The 24,338-nt window shown below is 40.6% G+C and overlaps 1 protein-coding gene across 1 annotated transcript in view; it reads left to right on the forward strand.

Moving 5' to 3' along the window:
• Positions 1–24,338, forward strand: part of NINL (ninein like) — a 128,191-nt gene that overhangs the window by 43,968 nt on the left and 59,885 nt on the right. The window contains exons 2-4 of the mRNA XM_016219062.2: positions 5,363–5,556; positions 11,876–11,972; positions 17,255–17,427. Of these exons, the coding sequence (XP_016074548.2) occupies positions 5,374–5,556; positions 11,876–11,972; positions 17,255–17,427 (453 nt within the window). The 5' untranslated portion in view covers positions 5,363–5,373. The remainder of the gene's footprint in view (positions 1–5,362; positions 5,557–11,875; positions 11,973–17,254; positions 17,428–24,338) is intronic.

Below are 24,338 nucleotides of genomic sequence, written 5' to 3' on the forward strand. Positions count from 1 at the left end.
TTCTGTATTACTTTTTTAGTCTCTATATGTCATTTGATTTCATTCTGATCTTTATTTCCTTTTTTCTACTTTGGGCTTTCCTTGTTCTTTTTCTAAGGTTAGATTTTTTAAATTTGAGGGATTTTTTGTTTGTTTGTTTTTTGAGATAGGACTGCTTTTGCTCTATCCCATAGATATTGGGTTGTTTTGTGTTCATTTTCATTTGTTTCCATAAAGTTTTTTATTTCTTCCTTGGTCTCATTGCTGATCCATTCATTATTTAATATCATGCCATTTAACCTCCATTTGTTTGAATATTTTTTAGTGTTTTTATTGTAGTTGACTTCTAATTTCATGCCATTGTTTTCCAAGATTACCCTTGATATGATTCTCATCTTCCTGAACTTGTAGAGGCTTATTTTGCACCCTAAGATGTGGTCTAGCTTTGAGAATGTACCATGTGTACTTTGGGAAAATGTATATTCTGCAGCTTTGGGATGAAATGTTCTTTAAATATCATTTAAATCCATTTGATCTAGTGTGTTGTTTAAGGTTGCTGTTTCCTTGGTGATTTTTTGTGTGGAGATCTATCTAGTGGTCACAGTGAGGTGTTAAAGTCCCCTATTGTGACTGTATTGCTGTCAATCTTTCCTTAAAGTTCTTCCAGGTGTTTTTTAAACTATATTTAAGTGCTCCTCTGTTGGGTACATAAATGTTTACCAGGGTTATGTCCTCTTGTTGGATCAAGCCCTTTAGTATTATGTAGTGACTTTCTTTGTCTCTTGTTATGACCTTTCTTTTGAAGTTTATTTTGTCAGGTGTAACTATTGTTTCCTCCTTTTTTAATTTCCATTTGCATGGAAAATATCTTTCCATCCCTTCACTTTCATCCTGTGTGTGTGTTTTTTATTATGAGTTGCGTCTCTTGTAGTCAGTATATGTTTTCTTATCCATTCAACTACTTTACACTTAAGGCTATTATTGATAGGTACTCATTTTTTTTCCCTGTTATTCTTTATGCCTATATTCTTCTCTCTCTTTTAATTCCTACAGCTGTCTCTAGCATATTATGCAATGCTGGTTTGGTTGTAATAAACTCCGTTAGTGGTTTTTTGGTGTTGTTTTTTGTCTGCAAAGCTCTTTCTTTCACCTTCCATTTTGAATGGTAGCCTTACTGGATAGAGTAGTCTTGGTTTCAGATCTTGTTTTTCATTACTTTGAATGCTTCATGCCATTCCCTTCTGTCCTGTAGTGTTTCTGTTGAGAAATCAACTGACAGCCCTATGGGAGCTCCCTTGTAATTAATTGTCTTTCTTACTGCCCCTCAAATTCTCTTTGTCTTTAACATTTGCCATTTTAATTATGATGTATCTTGGTGTGAGTCTCTTTGGGTTCATCTTGATTGCAACTCTTTGTGCTTCCTGAACTTGTGTGACTTTTTTCCTCCCCTCGTTAGGGATGTTTTCTGCCACTATTTCTTCAAACAGTTTGTCTATTCATTGCTCATTTTTCTTCTTCTGGTACCCCTATGATGCATGTGTTTTTCTGTTTCATGTTGTCCCAAAGTTCCCTTTAACTGTCCTCATGCTTTAAAAGTATTTTTTTTTTTGCTACTCTGATAGTTTTTGTACCTTGTCCTCTAATTCACTGATTCAGTCCTCTGCTCCTTCTAACCTATTGTTAATTCCTTATAGTGTATTCTTTATTTCAGTTGTGTCATTCTTCATTTCCAACTGGTTGTGTTTCATGTTTTCTATGTCCTTTTTCATGCTGTTTGAACATTCTAAAAACTATTACTTTATACTCTGTTATTGATAAATTTCTTGCCTCCATTTCACTTAGCTCTCTTTCTGGAGATTTCTCCTGTTCTTTCATTTGGGGCTTGTTTCTTTGTTTCCCCATTTTTGCTGTTTCTTTTTGTTTGTTTCTTTGCATTTGATAAGACTGCTGTTCCTCTCATTCTTGGTGGGATGTCCTACTTGTGGAACCCAGTGGTGTAGTCTTCTTGATATTCTGAGCTGAGTGCTCTAGGAATGACTCTTGTGTGGGTTATGTGGACTCTCCTGTTGTGTTTTGGTCATGATTGTTTTTGTCCCATTCATGGGTGGGCTCTCAGCCTTCAGGCTTGTTGTCTATGAGGCTCAACCATGACCATGTCATGCCAGCTGTTATACAGGTACTTATAGAACAAAACAAGCTAAAACAAGACTGAACCAAAAACAACATGAAAAACTAAACAAGGAAAAGAAAAAGTAAAAAATACTAAAAGCATAGGACCAAAAGGATTAAAAGAGAAAAGAACCAAAAAAGATACTATGAAAGAAAAGAAGCAAGAGAGCAGAACTAGAATAAGAATAAAAAAGAAAAGAAAAAAAAGATATAATTGTAAATTTAAAATATGATGATAATGATTAAAATATAGAGTAGCAAAAGAAAAACAGAGAAATAAATAAAATTTTAAAAAAGAGAAAAAATAGAAAAGAAAGAGAAATAAGAGATATGAAAGAAAAAAGAGTAGAAAGAATAAAAACAACCTTTGGATCTGCTGTTTTTGGAACTCGCTGGATTTTGCTCTGATGTTGAACTGCTCCCATAGTGTGTTGATTCTGTGCCTCCTAGGAGGTTCTGTGTTGCAAGCCACAGTGAGTCACTGTCCTTGCCAGGCCCTGGGCAACCTGACTGAAGCACAGCAGGGCAGAGCCTCAGGTAGTCTGGCAGGTAGGGCCTTTTTTAACACAGAGGCTGGGTCTTCCTTTGGTCCTACACCTTGAATGTCCCTATTCTGAGCTGCTCTCCCTTCCCCAAGGCATTGGGCTCTGTGGGATATCTGGATTTTGGTTAGGATGGTTTGAACAGACTTGCATTGGGACTGGCATCCATCGTTTGTAGGAGGAAGTGGACACTTCCTCTCCTTCCAGTGTCTCAGCTCTGCCTGGCTTGCTGGCACTCTCTCACTGCCATCTCAAGCAGGAATGGATAAAAAAAATCAGCCCTGCCCAGCCCACGTGGCTCAGTGGTTGAGCATTGACCTATGATCCAGGAAATCATGGTTTGATTCCCAGTCAGGGCACGTACCTGGATTTCGGGCTCCATCTCCAGTAGGGGGCATGCAGGAGGCAGCTGATCAGTGACTCTCTTATTATTGATGTCTCCAGCTCCTTCTCCCTCTCCCTTTCTCTCTCTGAAATCAATAAAGACATATTTTTTTAAAAAATCAGCCCTACTTGGCACTCTAGTCTTCCATCAGGGCCAGCCCCCACTACTCTGCCTGGTGCCAACCAGGCCAAATGACCTTGGCACCCCACGCCGACATACCCAGCTGCAGGGGCACAGATTTCCAGCCTCAATTTGGCTTTTTCTGTAAGTTGTTGGCTATAAAGTTTCACTCCAGCTAGTCTTCAGTTGGTTTTTCAGGATGATTTTTCCATAATTTAGTTGTAATTCTAGTTTAGTCCTGGGAGGAGTTTAGTGTAGTTTGTACTTAATCTATCACCATCTTGGATCTCTTCCTTTTATTAACTCTTGTACACACCTTCCCTTTGACCATTTTAAAATAACATCTTCAAGGATTATGTGCTGTAAATAGGAAGAGATATTACTTCACTGTTTCATGCTTGCGCTTTATTTGTTTATAATGTGTTTTCTTGGTGTTCCATTTTTTTTTTACTTATCACATTTCTTCTTTTCAGAATTCTCCCTTGGGTCCTGTGTCCATATAATAGGCTTAACTCTATCCAATTGCTATTTTTGTGGGTTAAAATGCCCAAGTAATAGTAATTTTGTATGGTTCATCCTAATATATTTAGGAGCTTAATATTTTTCATAATTTTTTTTTTTGGTTATAAAGTGTTCTGCTTGTTACAATAATTTTTAAGAAATATAAAAATATATAAATTAGGAAAATATATAATAGCACAAAATCATCCCTTACTATTTTGGTGTATTTTTTTCTTTTCTCTCTCTTTTTTTAAAATATATTTTTATTTTTTTCAGAGAGAGGAAGGGAGAAAGAGAGAGAAACATCAATGATGAGAAAGAATCATCGGTTGGTTGGCTGCCTCCTACCCACCCCCTACTGGGGATTGAGCCCACACAACCTGGACATGTGCTCTGACCGGGAATTGAACTGTGACCTCCAGTTTCATGGGTCAACACTCAATCGCTAAGCTACACTGGCCAGGCTCTTTTCTCTTTTTTGAATATAGGGTTTAGCAAAAGTAGGTTTACAGTTGTGAGTATGCAAAACACAGAGTTTATTCTTGTATTATTTTTTATTAATTACGATACTATTTTTCATATAAACAACTGTAAACCCACTTTTGCCTCACTCTGTGTATTTTCCTCAGAAAATTGCAGTTTTTTATTAGAACTGTTATGAGGCATAAATGAATTATTATATGTATAGTGACCAGTATGTATATTAGCTCTCATTATTATAAACAGTAGTTATCCTGTCTTGATATTTTATGAACTATATTTCCTACGCTATTAAATATTTTTTAGAAATGTGATTTTCAAGACTAGTTCTTACTCTACTATGTAAAGACACTTTACTTTAGCAACTTCTTTTGTTGGATAGTTTAGGTTATTTTTTTTTTTGTCCTTATATAAATAGTAGTCTGATGAACTCATATATTTATTTATAGCATTGTTTCCTTTAGTATAAAGGAATTTTTGAAAGAAATTTGAAATTCCTTTATATGAAATAACTAGGTCAGATAATTAAAATATTCTAAAGTTTCTTGGTATATAAACAAAATACCCTCCCTAAACATTTATGAATTGTCACTTCTTCCGGGAATGTGTGAGATTCCCCTTCTCTGAGAGCCTCAGTTAGCAATGAAATTTTTATTGTTGTTAATTTGACAGTCACAAATAGTATCTCTTTGTTTTAATTTGAACATTTTTAGATGGTTATTAACCATATATTTTTCTCCTTTAATGATTTGTTTATTAAAATCCCATCTTTTTATTGGAGTTTCCATTTTTCTCCTATTTGTGAGGGGAAAAACCATACTTTGTATGTGTGTAGAGAATAATTAGAATGTATATTTGTCCAAATAGTAATGATTTTTTTAGATGGTGAAATTTTGGATGATTTCAGTTCTCTTCACATTTATCTTTTTTCCTGACAGAACAAAAATGTTTGCTTCTTGTGAAGGAGAACTGGCTCTCTAGTGACATGTTTTGGCCTCTTCTGCAAAGGTAGAGATGATTCCTCCCAGTCCCACTTAAACCTGAGAGGGCTTCGGATGTCTTTTCCTTACACACCGAGCTTCTACCCTGCACCTGGGCCACACTGTCTGGGAGCATAACAGTGACTGTGTGAGGTATGACAATAATAGTGTACCATTGTTTTTGGCTTTTCCCATGTCATGTCCAGCCTGCTATGGGATGGATGAAGAAGAAGAGGACCACTATGTTTCACAGCTCAGGGAAGTCTACAGCAGCTGTGACACCACAGGCACAGGCTTTCTGGATCGGGAGGAGCTGACCCAACTCTGTCTTAAGCTTCATTTGGAAAAGCAGCTTCCCATCCTTCTGCAAACACTTCTTGGAAATGACCACTTTGCCAGGGTAGGTGTTTGACTTCATTCTCATAAAGAAAAGCACGGACTACTTTTGTTGGGTATTATTAGCATTTGATGAATATCAGTTGAATAAAGATTGTCGTCAAAAGAAAGTTGTTAGGAAATGAACTGATGTTTTTCTTTCTCTGGTGCACCTTGGTGACATCAATGGACAGATCTTCTAAACAGGAAATCAACAAGGAAACAGCCCCTTTAAATGGCACACTAGATCAAATGGATTTAATTCATATCTTCAGAGCATTTCATCCTGAAGCAGCAGAGTGTATATTCTTTTCAAGTGCACATGGAACATTTTTTAGGATAGACCACATATTAGGACACATAACAAGTCTCAGTAAATTTAATAATGACTGTATTACTGCTGATCTCTTTATGTCCATCAAGATTTGCCTTATATATTTGCTTTATATAGGTTCTTCTATATTGGGTGCATAAATGTTTACAAGGGTTATAGCCTCTTCTTGGATTGTTCCTTTTATCATTATGTAATGTCCTTCTTTGTCTTTTATTATAAATGTCTCTTCTTTGTCTCTTGTCACATACAAGTATTGCTACTCTAGCTCTTTTTTCCCCTATTTGCATGAAATATCTTTTTTCCATCCCTTTTAGTCTGTGTGTCTCTTTTATTCTGAGGTGGATTTCTTGTACACAGCATGCACATGGATCTTTTTTTCTTATCCATTTAGCTACCCTACATCTTTTGATTGGAGCATTTAAGCCTTCTACATTTAAAGTGATTATTAATAGGTATGTTTATTGCCATTTTTTCTTCTTTATCTTAAAAAAGGCTCTTTAACATTTCTTGTCATACTGGTTTGTTTCACAAACTTTTTTAGCTTTTTCTTGTCTGCGAAGCTTTTTATATCTTCTTCAATTTTAAATGATAGCCTTTTGGATAAAGTAGTCTTGGTTGTAGGTCCTTGCCTTTCAACACTGATTGTTTCATGCCAATACCTTCTGACCTGAATTGTTCCTGTTCAGAAATCAGCTGACTGTCTTATGGGAGCTCTCTAGTGGGTAACTAACTGCCCTTCTCTTGATGCTTTTATGAGTCTCCCTTCGTCTTTTTTATCTTTTAAATCCTCACTTGAGGATGTTTTTTCCATTGCTTTTCAGATAGAGTGGGAGGGAGAGAGAGAAAAAGAGAGAGAGGGAGAGAAACATCAATGTGAGAGAGACACATCGATTGGTTGCCTGCCACATGTGTCCCGACCAGGTCCGGGGATTGAAACTGCAACCCAGGTACATGCCCTTGTTTGGAATTGAACCCTGAACCCTTCAGTCCATGGGCTGGTGCTCTAACCACTGAGCTAAACCGGCTAGGGCTCTTTGTCTTTAACCATTATCATTTTAAATATGATGCATCTTGGTGTGGGCTTCATTGGATTCATCTTGTTTGGCACTCTATGTACTTTCCGAACTTGTGTGTCATTTTCCTTCACCAGGTTAGGGAAGTTTTCAGTCATTATTTCTTCAAATAGTTTCTTGGTCTCTTGCTAGCTCTCTTCTCCTTCTGGTACTCATATGATGTGGATGTTGGTTTACTTCATGTTGTCTGAAAAGTCCTTTAAACTATCCTCATTTTTAAAAACTACTTTTTCTTATTTGTGGTCTGATTGGGTGTGTTCTGCTACCTTGTTTTCCAAATTGTACGTTTGACCCTCTGATTTATCTAACCTATTGTTTATTCCTTCTAGGTTATTCTTCATTTCAGATATTGTATTCTTCATTTTTGACTTTTATGCTTTCTATGTCCTTTTTACTGTTTTTGTAGTTCTTACTAATTTCTTTGTAGTCATCACTAAGTTTCTTGAGCATCCTCATTCTTTTGAACTTTATATCTGATAAATTGCTTGCCTCCATTTCATTTAGCTCTTTTTTGGAGATTTCTCCTGTTCTTAATTTAGGGCATGTTTCTTTGTATCACAATTTTGGCTACCTTTTGGTGTTTATTTTTATGTATTAGGTACATCTGTTATTACTCCCTGTCTTGGTAGAGGGGCCTTATGTAGTAGGTGTCCTGTGGGACTTCATCATGGCGTTATCTCCTTGATCTCCTGCACTGGGTACTCCAGGAATGATCCTTGCATGGTTATGTGGATCCTCATGTTGTAATTGAGTCTTGATTACTATGGGCCCATTCATTTGTGTGGTCAGCCCTTAGGCTGCTTGACTTTGAGAACCAACCTCAGCCACAGGGTATGAGCTGCTATGCAGGTGCTGACCACACAGCAGAATTTGCTTCAGCAGTTTCTGGTGCTTTCCAAGATTTCCCTTTGCATATGCAATTTGTGAAGCTAATTGGATCCTTCTTTGATGTGTCTGAAGCTGGCTACGGGGAGTTTTGGTTTGGGTCACCTTGGGAGGGCCTCTGGTGGCAGCCAGTGTCATATGCTACCTGTGACTGACCCTGTGAAACCTGTTTGGAGCTACAAAATGATTCAGAGTTTTTGACTGACTCTGCTGGGTTTGGATGTGTTCCAGAAAGATCAAGCTATGCACCAAGATTGGCTTTTACCGGCATCGAACACATGGGTGTGTCAGCACAAGTCCCAAGGAACTCTGAAATATGCCTTTGCCCGCTGGCTGCCTGTTAGGCTCACTCATTGAAAGAGCCTGTGGCAGTACTCCAGTTGCATGAGATAGGTTCTCAGTGAGTCCCCAGGAATGGAGTGTTGTGTTCACCATATTGATATAGGACAAACTTTGTGCCAGTGCTGGGTCGGAGATCACTTAGCAAATGTCCCAGGTTATACCAAGTCTAGCTGTCACCTGCTGGTTTCTCCCATACCTTTGTGGTGGGGTGGGGCCCCAGGCAGTCATCAGAGTGAGGCCAGCAGTGTTTATCAGGCTCTAACAGACCAAGATTTGGCTGTGTGAAGGGAAGGCTCCGCACTGGTCGAACTGTGAGGAAAATATTTCTCCCATTAGAGCCACACTGCTCAGTTTATCCCAAAGTCTGCCAGGAGCCTTATCTCAGCAGTGAGGGGCTGCTGGGAGTTGGGTGAAGGGGAGGTGCCAGTCAAGCTTCGGGGAAGGTATGGGTGTGAACTGCGCTCCACAGCCACACAACTCAATCTGTCCTAGATTCTGCCTGGACCTCAGCGGGGCAGAGGCGCCAGGATTTGAGTGGGTGGGCCCACCGGGATTCTGGAGGGTGGGCCTAGCGGATCTCCCATGGTGGGGAGGGACTTGTCAGGTACACGGGAATGTGACGGGAATGGGCCTTACCCTAAAGCCACACAACTCAGTCACTGATACCTCCTGAGTCTACCCAGAACTCTACATCATGATCCCAGCAGGTGACTCCACAGCTGGGTGCATGCTCTGCAGGGTGGAGCAACAGGGAATCCAGAGGTTTGGGCTATTGCTTTCCCCAGGCTGATGCCATAAGGAGGGGCATGCTCCACCCGACAGATGATGTCTGTGGTTTTTGAGAGTGACTCAGCATAGGGGGTTCTGTCTGCTGTCCCCTCAGCTCTCTTACCAGAGTCACAAACTCCAGACTTTCCTACATGACTCTATTCTACTCCGCCCTTTCTTTGCTGGAGCCCAGGGTAAGTGGCTGCAAATGAGATTTTGTGCATTGCCCCTTCAAGAGTCTGCCTGTGTCTCTAACAGACTTCTGACTTTCCCTGGTGTAGAGCATCCTTACTTATTTTTACAGCCAGGTGGTGCTCTGGGCTGGGGATCCTGGTGTGGAGTTGAAATCCCACATTCCTCAATAACCACCTCTGAAAGGGGCACCAGCCCTTTCTGTGTCTCCACCCTTTCTGCCAGTCTTGATATAGCTTTTCTGTAAATCCTTGGTTATAAGGCTTCTTTTCAGCTAGTTTCACTTTGTTATTCAGGTAGATTGCTCTGTATTTTAGTTGTAATTTAAGTTTGGTTCTGGGAGGAGGTGAGTGTAACTTCCACCTACTGTGCCTCCATCTTGGATCCTTCAAGGTAGTTTTTGATTTCCTGTTTGATATCCTCCTTGATTCTTTGGTTGTTTAGTAGCATTTTGTTTAGTCTCCACATATTTGTGTTTTTTCCAGTTTTCCTTGGGTAGTTTGTCTTTAGTTTCATGCCATTGTGGTTGGAAAAGATGCTTCATATGATTTCCGTCTTGTTGAGTTTATTGAGGCTTGTTTTCTGGTTTAACGTGTGACCTGTCCTGGATAATGTTCCATGTGCAAATGAAAAAATGTATATTTTGCAGGTTTTGGATGAGATGTTCTATAATTGTCTATAATTGTCTGTCTATTAAGTTCATCTGGTCTAATGTGACATTTAAGGCCACTATTGCCTTATTAATTTTCTGTCTTTATAAACCTATGTCTTTTGTAGATTTCTGGTTTTTGGTTACCATGAGGTTCTGTATCTACAGCAGTCTATTTTAAGCTGATGGTCATATAAGTTTGACTATATTCTAAAGAACTACATTTTTACTCCCTCCTCTACACTTTGTTTTTGGTGAATTTCACTGTATTTATTAAATACTTGCCTTTATCTGTGAGATTATTTTTTCAATCTAATATATTCTTATTTCTAGTTATGGTCTTTCCTTTTCTTTACGAAAGGCCCTTTAGCATTTCTTGTAAAGCTGGTTTAATGGTGATGGACTCCTTCATTTTTTGCTTGTCCAGTAAACTCTTTTCTCTCTTTCAATTCTGAATAATAACCTCTCTGCGTAAATTATTCTAGACTGTAGGTTCCTTTCTTTCATCACTTTAAAGATGTTCTGCCATTTCCTCTGGCCTGTAAAGTTGCTGCTGAGAATATCTTTATGGGGTTTCCTTTCTTTGTAACTAGTTGTTTTCTTCTTGCTGCCTTCAAGATTGTTGCTTTATCTTTAACTTTTGCCATTTTAATTACAGTATGTCTTGGTGTCTTTGGGTTCATCTTGGTTGGAATTCTTTGTGCTTTTTAGATCTATATGTCTCTTTCCCTTTTCTTTCACAGGTCAGGAAAATTTTCAGCCATTATTTCTTCCAGAAAGTTTTTTTTTCCTTTTTGCTGTTCTAATTGGTTGATTTCTACTAGTCTGTCTTGAAGGTCACCAGTCCTTGTGTGTTAGCTAAGCTACTATTGACTTCTTCTAGTGTATTGTTATATTCTTCAGCCTTGCTTGTTTTTTTATTATACTTTTCTAACTCTTTGTTGAAGTGTTCCCTAAGTTTCTCTGTTTCACTGTCAAGTTTGGTGAGCATCCTTGTTTCTTTTAATTCTTTATCAGGCAAATTACTTATCTCTGTTTTATTAGTTTTTTTCTGGTGTTTTTTCTTGTTCCTTCACATTAAAGGTATTCTTCTTTTCATATTGTTCACTTTTCTTTGTTTATATGAATTAGACAAAATATTTTTCTCCTGATTTTGAAAAAGTGGCCTTGTGTAGAAGCAACCTCTCTATAGGTTCTGTGTGCTGGGTGGTTTTGCAAGGCTATTTGGAACCAAGCAGGTGCCTGCAGCATCTGGGGCACTGGCCTACCAAGCTGTAGTATGTCTGGGAAGGTAGGCCAGGTTCATGTAGGAATGTCCTGTTGGTACTCCTTACTTCCTTTGTTTGGAGCCAAAATGGACTCCTAGCAGTGTGGCTGAAAATGTGCTGTGGTGATCTTGCAGATAGGCCAAAGCACTTGGATAGAGCCCCCACCTGAAATATGAAGGTAGATGGGGGTATAAACAATGGTGCTTACCGGCACCTCCACTCCTGGAGAATTCCTGCAGATACTGGGGGGCTCCCATGGTTGCCTTCTTTACTCAGTCTCTTTCTCTCCTTTATTGTTCATAAACTGTCTAATCAGCCCCCAGTTGTCTCGCAGGAATAATTCCTCTCTATATAGGTGTATATTTCAGTGTGCTCATGGGAGGAAGAGGGTTCAGTGTCTTCCTATGCTACCACCATCTTGGACCTCCTCCTTTTTTTTTTTTTTTTAAAATATATCTTTATTGATCTCAGAGAGAGGAAAGGAGAGGGAGAGAGAGAGATAGAAGCATCAATGATGAGAGAGTCATTGATCGGCTGCCTCCTGCACGCCCCTGACTGGGGATTGAGCCCACGACCTGGGCATGTGCCCTGACCGGGAATCGAACCCCGATCGCCTGGATCCTAGGTCGACACTCAACTGCTGAGCCATGCCTGGCTGGGCTGGACTCCTCCTTTTAAAAAAAAGTGAATTTGGGGGGAAGAAATAAATGGATGTTCTCAATGCAAAAGGCAACAATAAGATGTTTCCACCTGAGGAAATAAAACAAACAAAAGGCTGATGCATTTTATATGTGTTCTATTGAAAGTAATTTTGACCTCTTAAATTCACCCAGGTTAACTTTGAAGACTTTAAGGAAGGTTTTGTGGCAGTGTTATCATCAAATGCTGGTGTTGGCTCCTCGGATGAAGACAGTAGTTCTTTAGAATCAGGTAAGAGGATGTACTCCTCTCACCTTTAGTTTATTTTCATTATGTGTTATATTCTGGAGTATAATATTCTGACTGAAGAAGCTAGTAGGTTTGAGACTAAATTCTAACCCCGCTCTATCACTGCCCAGCTGTGACAACTGGGACAAAACATTTCTCTTTTTTCCTTCTGTTTCCTTATTTGTAGAATAGTATTGGAAGGTAGAAACCTATTGTTTTCCTTTAAACAGCCCACAATTCTCTGAATACTGATGGCACTCTAGTCACCAGATGTGTGGTAGTTTTTCCCATACTGGCAATTCTCTGACACCATCTGAGTGCTCTACAATTAATCGATTCTGTCATGATCTACCTAGAGATTGTGTCAGTTTGCACAGATTAAGGGCTCAATCCTATTAGTCCTTCACTTCAGATGCTGGTCGCAAGTCCAGGTTGTCACCTATGCTTCTGACCAATAGATAGGAGTCAGAGGTTCCCAAAACCCCCTCCTTTGGTTTGATTAATTTACTAGGGCAGCTCACAGAACTGAGTAACATTTTACTCACTAGATCACTGGTTTATTATAAAAGTATATAACTCAGGAACAGCCAGAAAGAAGAGATGCGTAAGGCAAGACATGGGGAAGGGCCCAGAGCTTCCAGGCCCTCTCTAGGTGCTCCAGTCTCCACAATCTCCAAATGTTCACCAACCAAGAAGCTCTCAAATCCCCATCCTTTTGGGTTTTTATGAAGACTTCATTACATAGACCCAACTAATCAAGTCATCGGCTATTGGTGATTGAACTCAACCTCCAGCCTCTCGCCCCTTCCCTGAGGTCAGGGGGGGTGGGGCCAAACCCCACCTGGTTTGTTCCCCTGGCAACCAGCCCCCATCTTTGGGTGCTTTGGGGATGTCACCTCATTAACATAAAGTTGGGTGGTTGCTCTTATTAGGAAATTTCAAGGCTTTTCAGAGCTCTGTGCTAGAGATGGAATGAAGACCAAATATATAATTATTAAAAATCACAGTATCATGGGCAGCCTGCATGTCTCAGTGGTTGAGCATCGACCTATGATCCAGGAGATCTCAGTTCAATTCCCAGTCAGTGCACATGCTCAGGTTGCAGGGATCTCCCTCTCCCTTCCTCTCTCTGAAATCAATAAAAAAATTTATATATGTTTTAAATCACAGTTATCACAAGTGTCAGATAGTACTGTGTGCTGTCCATAATAAAAGGGATGTGGAGGAGTTGAAGATTTCAAGAATTTATAGTACAGTGCAGATGTACGTGTTTCTAGATCTCTAAGGTTAGCAGAGCAGGTAGGATGCCAGAAGCCCAAGACAGACCTCTTTATATATTTTGTCTCAGACAATGTTGTGCTGTGCAGATAGAACTTATTAGACACTTGGTACTGAAATGGAGCTGGTCAGATAAAGATAACATTTCTAAGTAGAAGTAGCATCCTGAAGGAGAAAGCCTCCTGGCTTTGGTAATGGTCAGGAGGTGGAGAGAGCATTTTGGAGGGAGGTCCACTCAGGCATTTAGAGTGTGGGGTGAGAGTCAGAAGGTGATCCTTTGCGCCTCAGGCTGTAAGTAGCAACCACCTGACCTGCTAAGACTGAGCTTGGCTCCCCTGGATGTGTATGGGGGTGAATGAAATTGTAGTGGGTCCTTTCCCTCTTGTGTGGGCAGTATGTTTGAGGATGAAGGTGGTGATATTGATTAGCAAATTGAGCAGGTGTGTGACTGTTGGATACCAGGGTGACTGTGGGAGGAGCATATGGCAGTAAAGGAAAGTGGATTGGGAACATTGAGTGTCTTCTGTGCATCAGGCTTTGAGCTTTTTGGACGTTTTATATAGGTTTTATTTAACCCTCATGGATATCCTATGCACTGTCATACCCATTGTTCAAATGAGGAAACGGAGACCTGAGGTACGAAGGGATTTGTCCAGGATCCCACAACCAGTAAGTGCTGGCTGCTATTTAAGTCTTGGTTTTCTAATTCTAAGTTCTGAGTCCTTGTATATGCACCATTGCCAGAATCTGCTCCTTCCAGTGGGTGCTCATGGACAGCCCCCTTCCCATCTTCTCCTGCTGGTTATGAAGACAACCTGAGTACAGTGCAGGGAGCCCTGGTGGGAGGGAAGGACCCTCGGAGATCCATTGAGTGCTTTGTCTCGCACTTTTCTTCTTTATGCTGTGAGGAAGGCCACTTGCCTGTCCTAATATACAGGAATTTGAAATGTCCTTGTATGAACATGTTTAAAAGGCGAGAGCCCAGTGTCACTGACACTACATGTCCCCTCTTTATACTAGCGACTGTGTGATGCTTCTAAGCCTAAAACTGCGTGGATCTGTGTGGAACGTGTTCTCACAGCCTCCAGAGAGAAAAAGAAGCTGTTTTAGAACTTGTGCTTTTTCTCACTGATGTTTTGTAATTTCTTTCAGTTTTGTTTTGTAATTCCTTTTAGATTTCAAAGCTTTTCTCAAATGGTGTATGCCCTCCCTGAGACACCATCTCTCTCTCATGCCAGCAGACGGGGCTCATCCCAGTGGCTATCTCCAAACACCAGTCTACAGAGGCAGGGTGCCCACTGCTTGAAGGGCTGATCGAGCATAGGTGGCCCTGCAGCTCCAGTGCTTCTTTGAGAGTCAGAACAAGCCTGGTGCCCTCCAGGATTGTGTTCATTTCCGCTTTCCACCCCTCATTCACTTTCTGTCTCAGGCCTCTTCTGTTAAATGTGGTTTAGGTTTCTGCCTCCTCAGTGCCTCATTTGCCACCTGCTGCTCCATTCATAGCATCACCCTCTTCTTGTTTTCTAATCTGTTCGCCAATCCTTCCTTCCATCTCCCACCATGATCAGAAAAATGTGCTTTTGATAACTCCGGGAAGGAGAGTGTCATTGTGGAACCAAATCCCCAGGATTTTGAAGGACATCCCTGTTTCCCCATCAATCTACTCTTTTCATTAAAGGCCATTAATGAACGTATAACCATATGTATTTTAGCTTTTACACTTTGTTACTCTTTTCTTATAAATAGAAATGCACACCAAGAAGACATAACCAGGTGTCTCTGGTTTGAGTACGCAGGTGTGCTCTCCTGTCAACCAGAGCCATGAGGAGCCATATCTTGTGCTCTGTGGACACTCTGAGGTGTGTTATAGGGAGCTGGGCTGTGCCTGCACTGAAACATGCTTGGCCTGGGTTACTTACTGTCCTTCCCACCCTAAGAGGGTATGACTCATGATTCTGTGAGCTGTTCCATTCATTTTAATGTCATTCCTCTGCTCTTGTTTCTGTTCTGACTTGCTACTTGGACACTTTTCTAGAGTAACATTTCTCCCTGTTGGAGGGAGGGAGGTGATAGATTTCTAGACTGTTTTTTTGAGAACATTGGGGAATATTATGAAAAAGGCATGTGCTTTTCTGGGTGACTCATTACTCTAAGGGAAATGCTGACCGGCTGGCAACTGTGAAGAAGTGGGGCCAGCATCAAGGACCGGGTGGGATTCTGGTTGTGGACTATGGGTCAACTAAGGAGGGGAAGTGGAAGGAAGGAAAATCAAGCCTACAAAGCAGAAACACATGCTGGTTGCATGATCTCCAGGTGTGCCAACAGTAGACTGAGCCCAGGAAGTGGCGATGGTGTGGCCAGGACTCTGCTTCTACAGGGGTCTGATGGCTTAGGAGGGCGCGCAGAGCTCCGCTCTGAGTTTCCTGCGCCTGTTTTCCCACATGTGCCACAGCTTTCCACTTCTCACCTGACACAAAAATCCCTCTTCTGACACCACCTTTGGGTGGAAAGAGGAGGATTCTTCCCCACCCACTTGGCGCTATATCCCATGAGCTCCCTCACCTGGTGAGAGTCTGTTGGACCAGGCCCTGTCAATGCCTGTTGTTCCAGCATGATTAGTAATAGTGCTTATTTTGACCTCAACATACCCCAATGGGGTGAGAAATTATATAGTCAACCTGCGTTATTCTCAGATGCCTTTTATGTCACACTCTTCCTTCATATTCTACATGTCCCATGTGGAACTGAGCATTTTCCTCCCAGAAACTCCTCCTGTGTCCCAAGTTTTTGTCTGTCACTGGCATCACCATTCTTCTGGTTGACCAGGATGGACCTAGCCTCTTCCTCTGATGGTCCTAAGGTCAGGGACTGTGTACTAGCAATTTTGGACACGAGAGAAAGAAATATGGTGGTACTTGACCTTAAGGGGTGTGGATTTCTGTTGGGGGAGGCTCAAGACACATCTGCAATGAAATGCTCCTCGTTTGCCTGGCCTCACCTGGCTCTCTCTCTCTCCAATTGGTTTATTCTAGTTGCTTCCCTCTGAACCCATGTCCTGTCCTGGCCACTGCCCCTGCTGCCCTCCCTTGTCTCTCTCCTGCCTTCCCGGGCTTCAGCACAGAGTCAGTGTCTTGTCCTCTCTGCCTGAGAGATCCCAGCTGCTCTGTGCAGACGTGGACAGGTAAAGTAGGAAGAAGGAAGTGCAGAATTATTAAGGTTTAGGGGATTCTCAAGAATCCCAAAACTAAAGTCCATACCTGCTTGTGCCCCAGACTTGAGACCCACACAGAGCCTGAGCCTACAGGGCTGTATCTGAGGTCTGTGCCCACTTGCATGCACTCTCCAGTCTTTGGGGTCCTAGAGTGGAAAGTGACCTTCCTGTTTCTCAAGTGGTATGTTGCTGGATTATTGGAAAGGTTTTTTTTCTTTGCAGAAAAATCTAGATCTTTGTATTAGTTTTTTATTACCTAAACAAAAGCAAAATATGCTAAAAAAAAGAAAAGAAAAAAAAAAGAAAACCTTAGCCCTGGCCGGTGTGACTCAGTTGGTTGAGCATCACCTTGTGCACCGGGGGTTGCCAGTTTGATTTCTGGTCAGTGCGTATACCCAAGCTGTGGGTTTGATCTCCAGTCGGGGTTCGTGTGGGAAGCAGCCAATCACCATTTCTCTACAACATCGATGTTTCTCTCTCTTCCTCTCCCTTCCTCTCTCTAAAAAGCAAAAAAAGAAAATAAAATAAAACTTAAACAGCATGTAGAGTTTAGAGGGGAAAGTCCTTGTCTCCCAGCCTGGCTTTCTCAGTCCCCATCACAGGGAATAGTATAACTGCTGTGAACTGTTCCCTGTGTTCTTCCAGATGTTTTCTGTGAGTATAAAAGTACACCTATCAGTGAGAGATGCACTCTGTGTCTGAATCTGCACCTTCTTAAAAGGCATCTCAGTAGCATACCTGTGCCCAGAGGTTGCTTTAAAGGCCTGCCCCTCCAGACCTCCCATTTTCTTTCCAGATGCCTCCCATGCTGTCCCACCAAAGTATGTGCGTGGCTCTAAGTGGTATGGCCGTAGGAGCCGACCTGAACTGTGTGACTCTGCAGCCAGAACCAAAAGTTTACCAGAACAGCAAGCTAAGGCCACTGTGAAAAGCCAGATCCGACGCTCTGCATCTCTGGAAAGTGTGGAGGTGAGTTGGGTCCCCTCTTCCCCACCCCAGGCTACCCAGCATTGGGGAAATAATGTTTCACTTGGTCACTGCTCACTACAGGAAAATGGGAAGGGGGAGATGGGCATTCCTGGGCATTTCGTCACCAAGAAGCACAGTGCACTTTGGAGAATGACATTTCACTCTGAAGCCTCTCTAGGTCTACTTGTCTGCAGGGAATTCTGGCCACAGAGCATTCTTCTTCAGACATTGGGGTGGTAGAGTTTGTGCGCAAATCACTTGTTTCTTTCCCTCCCCTGCTCACCACCACTACCTTTCAAGAAGACTATTTTTATGGTTTCACGGAAGTGAAAAAGGATACAAAAAAGGAGGTGTCTTTCTGATGCAGCCGTAAGGTTAGGAATCTGGGTGTATCAAGCCCACCATCCCACCTGCCTCAAGCATTTAGTATATCCCAAGCCGTACATGTACAACCGGGCAAGCCCTTGCCAGGTCGTCTGGGGCCTTAGGAGTTGATTGTAGCTCTCAGGCTCCCTGAGCTGTTCACTTTGAGGCAAGGATTGACCCAGGAATTGGGCTGCCAGAGCCTCACCGGCTTCTTGTCAAGAAGTATGTCCACAGGGCAGATCCACAGCCTGTGAGTTAATTGTGGACTCATTAGACCTATTTTCAAGGATTCAGGAAGGTTCTGGTTTCTTTTCTCCATGATGACACTTCTGTGAGATGGGGCGATATGGGGGACTTATCTTTAATAAGATAGCCCTGGACCCCCAAATTAATTTGTTTATATGCTCAGCATTTATTGAGGCAAAGAAGAAAACAAACAAATAAGTATTTAGATCTTTGAGTCTTCTGTCTCAGAGATGTGCTACACCTGGGCAGCACCAACAAATCCCAGACATTCCCTTTTTTATTCTATTTTTAACTTGGCCCTCATGGTTAGAGGGCTGTGTTGTTCCATTGTTGTGGTCCTGTTCTACTTCTTAAAACCACTTTTGATCCCTAAAACTAGAACATGGGGAACACTGCTTTTAGGGTTGTCAGTTGGGTTGAAAAATAGGATATACCACTGCTCCTACGTTCCTGCCCTCAGCTCAGTGCTGGTTCTGAGGAGCGTCAGGTCTTGGTCACCTGGCATTCATTCCAGAATCGGTCATAGGACACATAGCACCTGTCAGAAGCAAACTTTGACACTGTGACCAGCTCTCTCAGTCACAAAAACATGAGATTTTTACTCTAGTCAGGAGTTTCTTGATGGGCCTCCCCCATTGGGATGCAGCTTGCAAAGGGCACCAAGGTGTCAGGTGCTTGCTGTGTACTGTGCTGTCCCTGGAGATCTTGACGGGACAGAGACCTGCTCTCCCTCTGACTGTTTGCAGAAATGATATGGCTGATGAGGGACATGTTGAGGACCTTCAGACCTCAATTCGAGACCCTGTCCTGTGATGCAATGGTAATAAAAGCTTCAGGGCTGCTCTTCTTGAAGAGATGCTGGCTTGGGGAGAGTTTTTTTCTCCTGTTAGGTAGAGTAGGAGCTCTTTTTTGTTTTTTTCTTAAAAACTTTTAATGTTGACATTATTACAAGTGTCCCCCCTTTTACCCCTCCTTTTTCTGCCTCCCCCTTTCCCTTGGCCTTCACCAAACTGTTGTCCATGTCCATGGGGTATGCATATATGTTCTTTAGCTAATCCCTTCACCTTCTCTATCCAGTCACCCCCACTCCATTCCCCTCAGGCATGGCCATTCTTTTCTGTGTGTCAAGGCTTGTGTGTTCCATTTTGTTCATCGGTTTGTTTTGTTCATTAGATTCTGCATATTAGTCAGATCATATGGTATTTGTTTTTCTCTGACTGGCTTATTTCACTTAGCAAAATACTCTCCAGGTCCATCTATGCTATTGCAAAGGGTAAGAGTGCCTTCTTTTTTATATCTGCATAGTATTCCGTTGTGTAGATATATCATAGCTTTTTTATCCACTCCTCTGCTGATGGGCACTTGGACTGTTTCCAGATCTTAGCTACTGTAAATAATGCTGCTATAAACATAGGGATGCATATATTCTTTCTGATTGGTGTTTTGGGATTCTTGTGATATATTCCCAGAAGTGGCAGTTCCATTTTTAATTTTTTGAGGAAACGCCATAGTGTTTACCACAGTGGCTGCACCAGTCTGCATTCCCACCAACAATGCACTAGGGTTCCCTTTTCTCCACATCCTCACCAGCACTTGTTGTTTGTTGATTTATTGATAGTAGCTATTTTGACAGGTGTGAGGAGGTACCTCATTATGGCTTTTATTCACATGTCTCTGATGATTAGTGTTCTTGAGCATTTTTTCATGTGTACTGGCCATCTGTATGTTCTCTTTGGAGAAGTGTCTATGCAGGTCCTTTGTCCATTTTTAATTGAATTGTGTGTCTTCCTGGTATTGAGTTATATAAGTTATTTATATATTTTGGAAATTAACCCCTTATCAGATGTATCATTGGCGAATATATTCTCCTATACAGTGGGTTCTCTTTTCATTTTGTTGATGATGTATTTTGCTGTGCAGAAGCTTTTTAGCTTGATGTAGTTTCTTTTCCTGAGTTTCACTTGCCCTTGGAAACCAATGCAAAAATATTGCTGTGAGAGATATCTGAGATTTTACTGCCTATGTTTTCTTCTAGGATTTTCATGGTTTCACGACTTACGTTTAAGTCTTTTATCCATTAAAAAAAAATTTTTTTTTAATCCTCTCCTGGGGATTTTTCTCCCCATTGCTTTTCCGAGAGAGTGAAAGAGAGAAAGAGAGGGAGAGAAACACCAGTGTGAGAGAGACACATCGATCAGCTGCCTCCCACATGCACCCTGACGAGCCTGGGATAGAGCCTGTAACCGAGGTACATGCCCTTGGCCAGAATCGAACCTGGGACCTTTCACTGCCAGGGCTGGCACTCTAACCACTGAGCCAAACCAGCTAGGGCTTAAGTCTTTTATCCATTTTAAGTTCAGTCTTGAGTATGGTGTAAGTTGGTGATGTAGTTTCATTTTTTTTCGCATGTGCCTGTCCAATTTTCCCAACACCATTTATTGAAGAGACTGTCTTTACTCCATTGTATGCTCTTGCCTCCTTTATCAAGTTGACCATAGAGGCATGGGTTGATTTCTGGGCTCTCTGTTGTGTTCCATTAGTCTATATGCCTGTTCTTATGCCAGTACCATGTGTTTTGATTGCAGTGGCCTTGTACTGTAGTTTGATATCCATTATTGTAATATCTCCATCTTTCTTCTTCCTTCTCAAGATTGCTGCAGCTATTCGGGGTAATTTTTGGTTCCATATAAATTTTTGGAATATTTTTTCTGGTTATCTGAAATACGCCATTGGTATTTTAATAGGAATTACGATGAATCTATAGATTGCTTTAGGTAGTATGCACATTTTAATGATGTTAATTATTCCAATCCATGAACATAGTATATGCATCCACTTATTTGTATCTTAATTTTTTTCTTCAATGTCATAGTTCCTCGAGTACAGGTCTTTCATCTCCTTGGTTAAATTTATTCCTAGGTACCTTGTTTTTTTGTTGTAGTAGTAAATGGGGCTGTTTTTGTATTATCTCTTTCTGATACTCATTATTGGTTATAAAAATGCCGTTGATTTCTGGGTGTTGATTTTGTATTCTGCAACTTTGCCAAATTCATTTCTTAGATCTAGTAGTTTTTTGGTGGAGTCTTTAGGGTTTTCTATATACAATATCATGTCATCTGCCCAGCCGGCGTGGCTTAACAGTTGAGCATTGACCTATGATCCAGGAGATCCGGGTTTGATTCCTGGTCAGGACACATGCCTGGGTTGTGGGCTTATTCCCCAGCAGGGGGTGTGCAGGAGGCAGCCACTTAGTGACTCCTTCTCATCATTGATGTTTCTATCTATCTCTCCCTCTCCCTTCCTCTCTCTCTGAGATCAATAAAAAATATGTCATATGCAAATAATGACAGTTTTATTTCCTTCTTTCCAATTTGAATGCCTTTTATTTCTTCTATTTGTCTGATTGCTATGACTAGAACTTCCACTACTATGTTGAATAAGAGTGGTGAAAGCAAACATCCCTGTCTTGTTCCTGATCTTAAGGAAAATGCTTTTAGCTTTTGTCCATTGAATGTGATGTTGGCTTTAGGTTTGTTGTATAATGGCCTTTATTATATTGAGCCTTGATCCCTCTATTCCCATATTGCTAATAATTTTTATCTTAAATGGGTGCTGAATTTTATTGAATGCCTTTTCTGCATTTATTGATATGATCATGTGATTTTTATCTTTCACTTTGTTTATGTAATGTATCATATTTATTGATTTGTGAATATTGTACCAACCTTGCATCCCAGGAATAAATCCCACTTGATCATGGTGCATAATTTTTTTATGTATTGCTAGATTCGATTTGCTAATATTTTTTGAGGAATTTAACATCTATATTCATCCTGGATATTGGTCTAAAATTTTCTCTCTTTGTTGTTTCTTTATCTGGTTTTGGAATTAGGATAATGTTGGCCTCATAAAAAGAGCTTGGAAGTCTTCCCTTCTCTTGAATTTTTTGGAATAGTGTGAGGAGGACAGGTATTCTTTGAATGTTTGGTAAAATTCGCCTGTGAAGCCATTTGGTCCAGGACTTTTGTTTGTTGTTAGTTTTTTTTATTACTGCTTCGATTTCATTAGTTGTTATTGGCCTATTCAGGTGTTCTGCTTTTCCTGATTCAGTTCTGGGAGATTGTACGTTAATAGGAATTAGTCCATTTTGCCCAGGTTGTCTAATTTTTTTGTTGTTGTTAATTCTCACCTGCGGATATTTTTTCCCATTGATTTTTAGAGAGAGTGAAAGGGAGGGAAGGAGAGGGAGAGAGAAGAGAAACATCAATGAGAGAGAGACACATTGATTGGTTGCCCCCCCGCATTTGCTCTGACCAGGGCTGGTGATTGAACCTGCAACCCAGGTACTTTCCCTTAACTCGGAATCGAACCTGCCACCCTTTGGTCCTTGGGCCAATGCTCCAACCGCTGAGAGACCTCGGCCATGGCAGGTTGTCTGTTTTGATGGCATATAGTTGTTCATAATATTTTCTTTCAGTCATTTTATTTCTGTGATGTCTGTTGTTACCACTCCTCTTTCATTTCTGATTATATTTATTTGAGTCCACTCTCTTTGTTTCTTGATGAGTCTGGTTAAAAGTTCATTAATCTTGTTTATCCTTTGAAAGACCCAGCTCTTGGTTTTATTTATCTTTTGTATTATTTTTTAGTTTGTATGTCATTTATTTCTGCTCTCATCTTTATTATTTCCTTCCTTCTACTTACTCTGGGAATTTTCCTGCTGTTCTTTTTCTGTTTCTTTTAGGTGTAGGTTTAGATTGTATAGTAGGGATTTTTCTCACTTCTTGAGGTAGGCCTGTAATGATAATGAACTTCCCTTTCAGGACTGCTTTCACTGTTCCATAGATTCTGGGTGGTTGTGTGTTCCTTTTCATTTTTTTCCAGATAATTTTTTATTTCTTCTTTGTTCACATTGATAATCCATTCATTGTTTAATAGCATGTTATTTAGTCTCCACATGTTTGAATACTTTTGAACTTTTTTTTATTGTGGTTGATTTCTGGTTTCATGCTGTTGTGGTCAGAAAAGATGCTTGATATGATTTCAGCCTTCTTAAATTTATTGAGACATCTTTTGTGTCCTAACATGTGGTCTATCTTTGAGAATGTTCCATGTGCACTAGAGAATATATATTCTGCTGCTTTGGAATGAAATATTCTGTAAATATCAATTATATCCACCTGCTTTAGTGTTTTGTTTAAGGTCGCTGTTTCCTTTTTGATATTTTGTCTGTAAGATCTGTCCATTGATGACAGTGGGGGTGTTAAAGTCCCCTCCTATGACTCTATTGCTGTCAGTCTCTCCCTTAAAGTCCACTAAGAATTATTTTATATATTTAGTTGCTCTTATATTGGGTGCATATATGTTTACAAGGGTTATGTCCTCTTGTTGGATTGATCCCTTTATTATTATGTAGTGACCTTTATCTCTTTTATGGCCTTTGTTTCAAAGTCTATATTGTCAGATATAAGTATTGCTACCCAGCTTTTTTTTTTCATTTCCATCTTCATGAAATATTTTTTTGCATCTGTTCACTTGCAGCTTGTTTGTATTTTTTATTTTGAGATGGGTCTCTTATAGATGGCATATATATGGGTTGTGTTTTCTTATCCATTCTGCTACCCCATGTCTTTCGATTGGAGCATTTAATCCATTTATGTTTAAGGTTGTTATTGATAGGTACTTATTTATTGTCACTATTTTTTTATGCTGTGTTCCTCTCTGTATATAGTTCTTCTTCTTAAAGCAGTCTCTTTAGCATTTCTTGGCAATGCTGTTTGGTGGTAATGAAGTTCTTTAGCCTTCTTTTGTCTGGGAAACTCTTTCTTTTTGCCTTCGATTTTATTTTATTAATTTTTTGTTAATCCTCAGCAGAGGATATTTTTTCCTTTGATTTTTAGAGAGAGTGGAAGGGAGGGAGGAGGGAGAGAGAGAGAGAAACATCAATGTGAGAGAGACACATCGATTGGTTGCCTCCTGCATGCAGATCTTGCAACCCAGGTACATGTCCTTGACCGGGAATTGACCCTGTGGTCTGCAGGCCGATGCTCTAACCATTGAGCCAAACCATCCAGGGCTCATCTTCGATTTTAAACAATAGACTTTAGGATAGAGCAGTCTTGGTTGCACGTTTTTGCTTTTCATTATTTTGGTTTCTTCATGCCAATCCCTTGTAGCATGAAGTGTTTCTGTTGATATATCAGCTGACAGCCTTATGGGAATTCCTTTGTAGGTAACTAACTATTTCTCTCTTGCAGCCTTTAAGATTCTTTTTGTGTTTAATCATGGCCATTTTAATT

This window comes from Miniopterus natalensis, chromosome 7 (genome assembly GCF_054644295.1).
Source record: "Miniopterus natalensis isolate mMinNat1 chromosome 7, mMinNat1.hap1, whole genome shotgun sequence".
Taxonomy (NCBI): Eukaryota; Metazoa; Chordata; class Mammalia; order Chiroptera; family Miniopteridae; genus Miniopterus; species Miniopterus natalensis.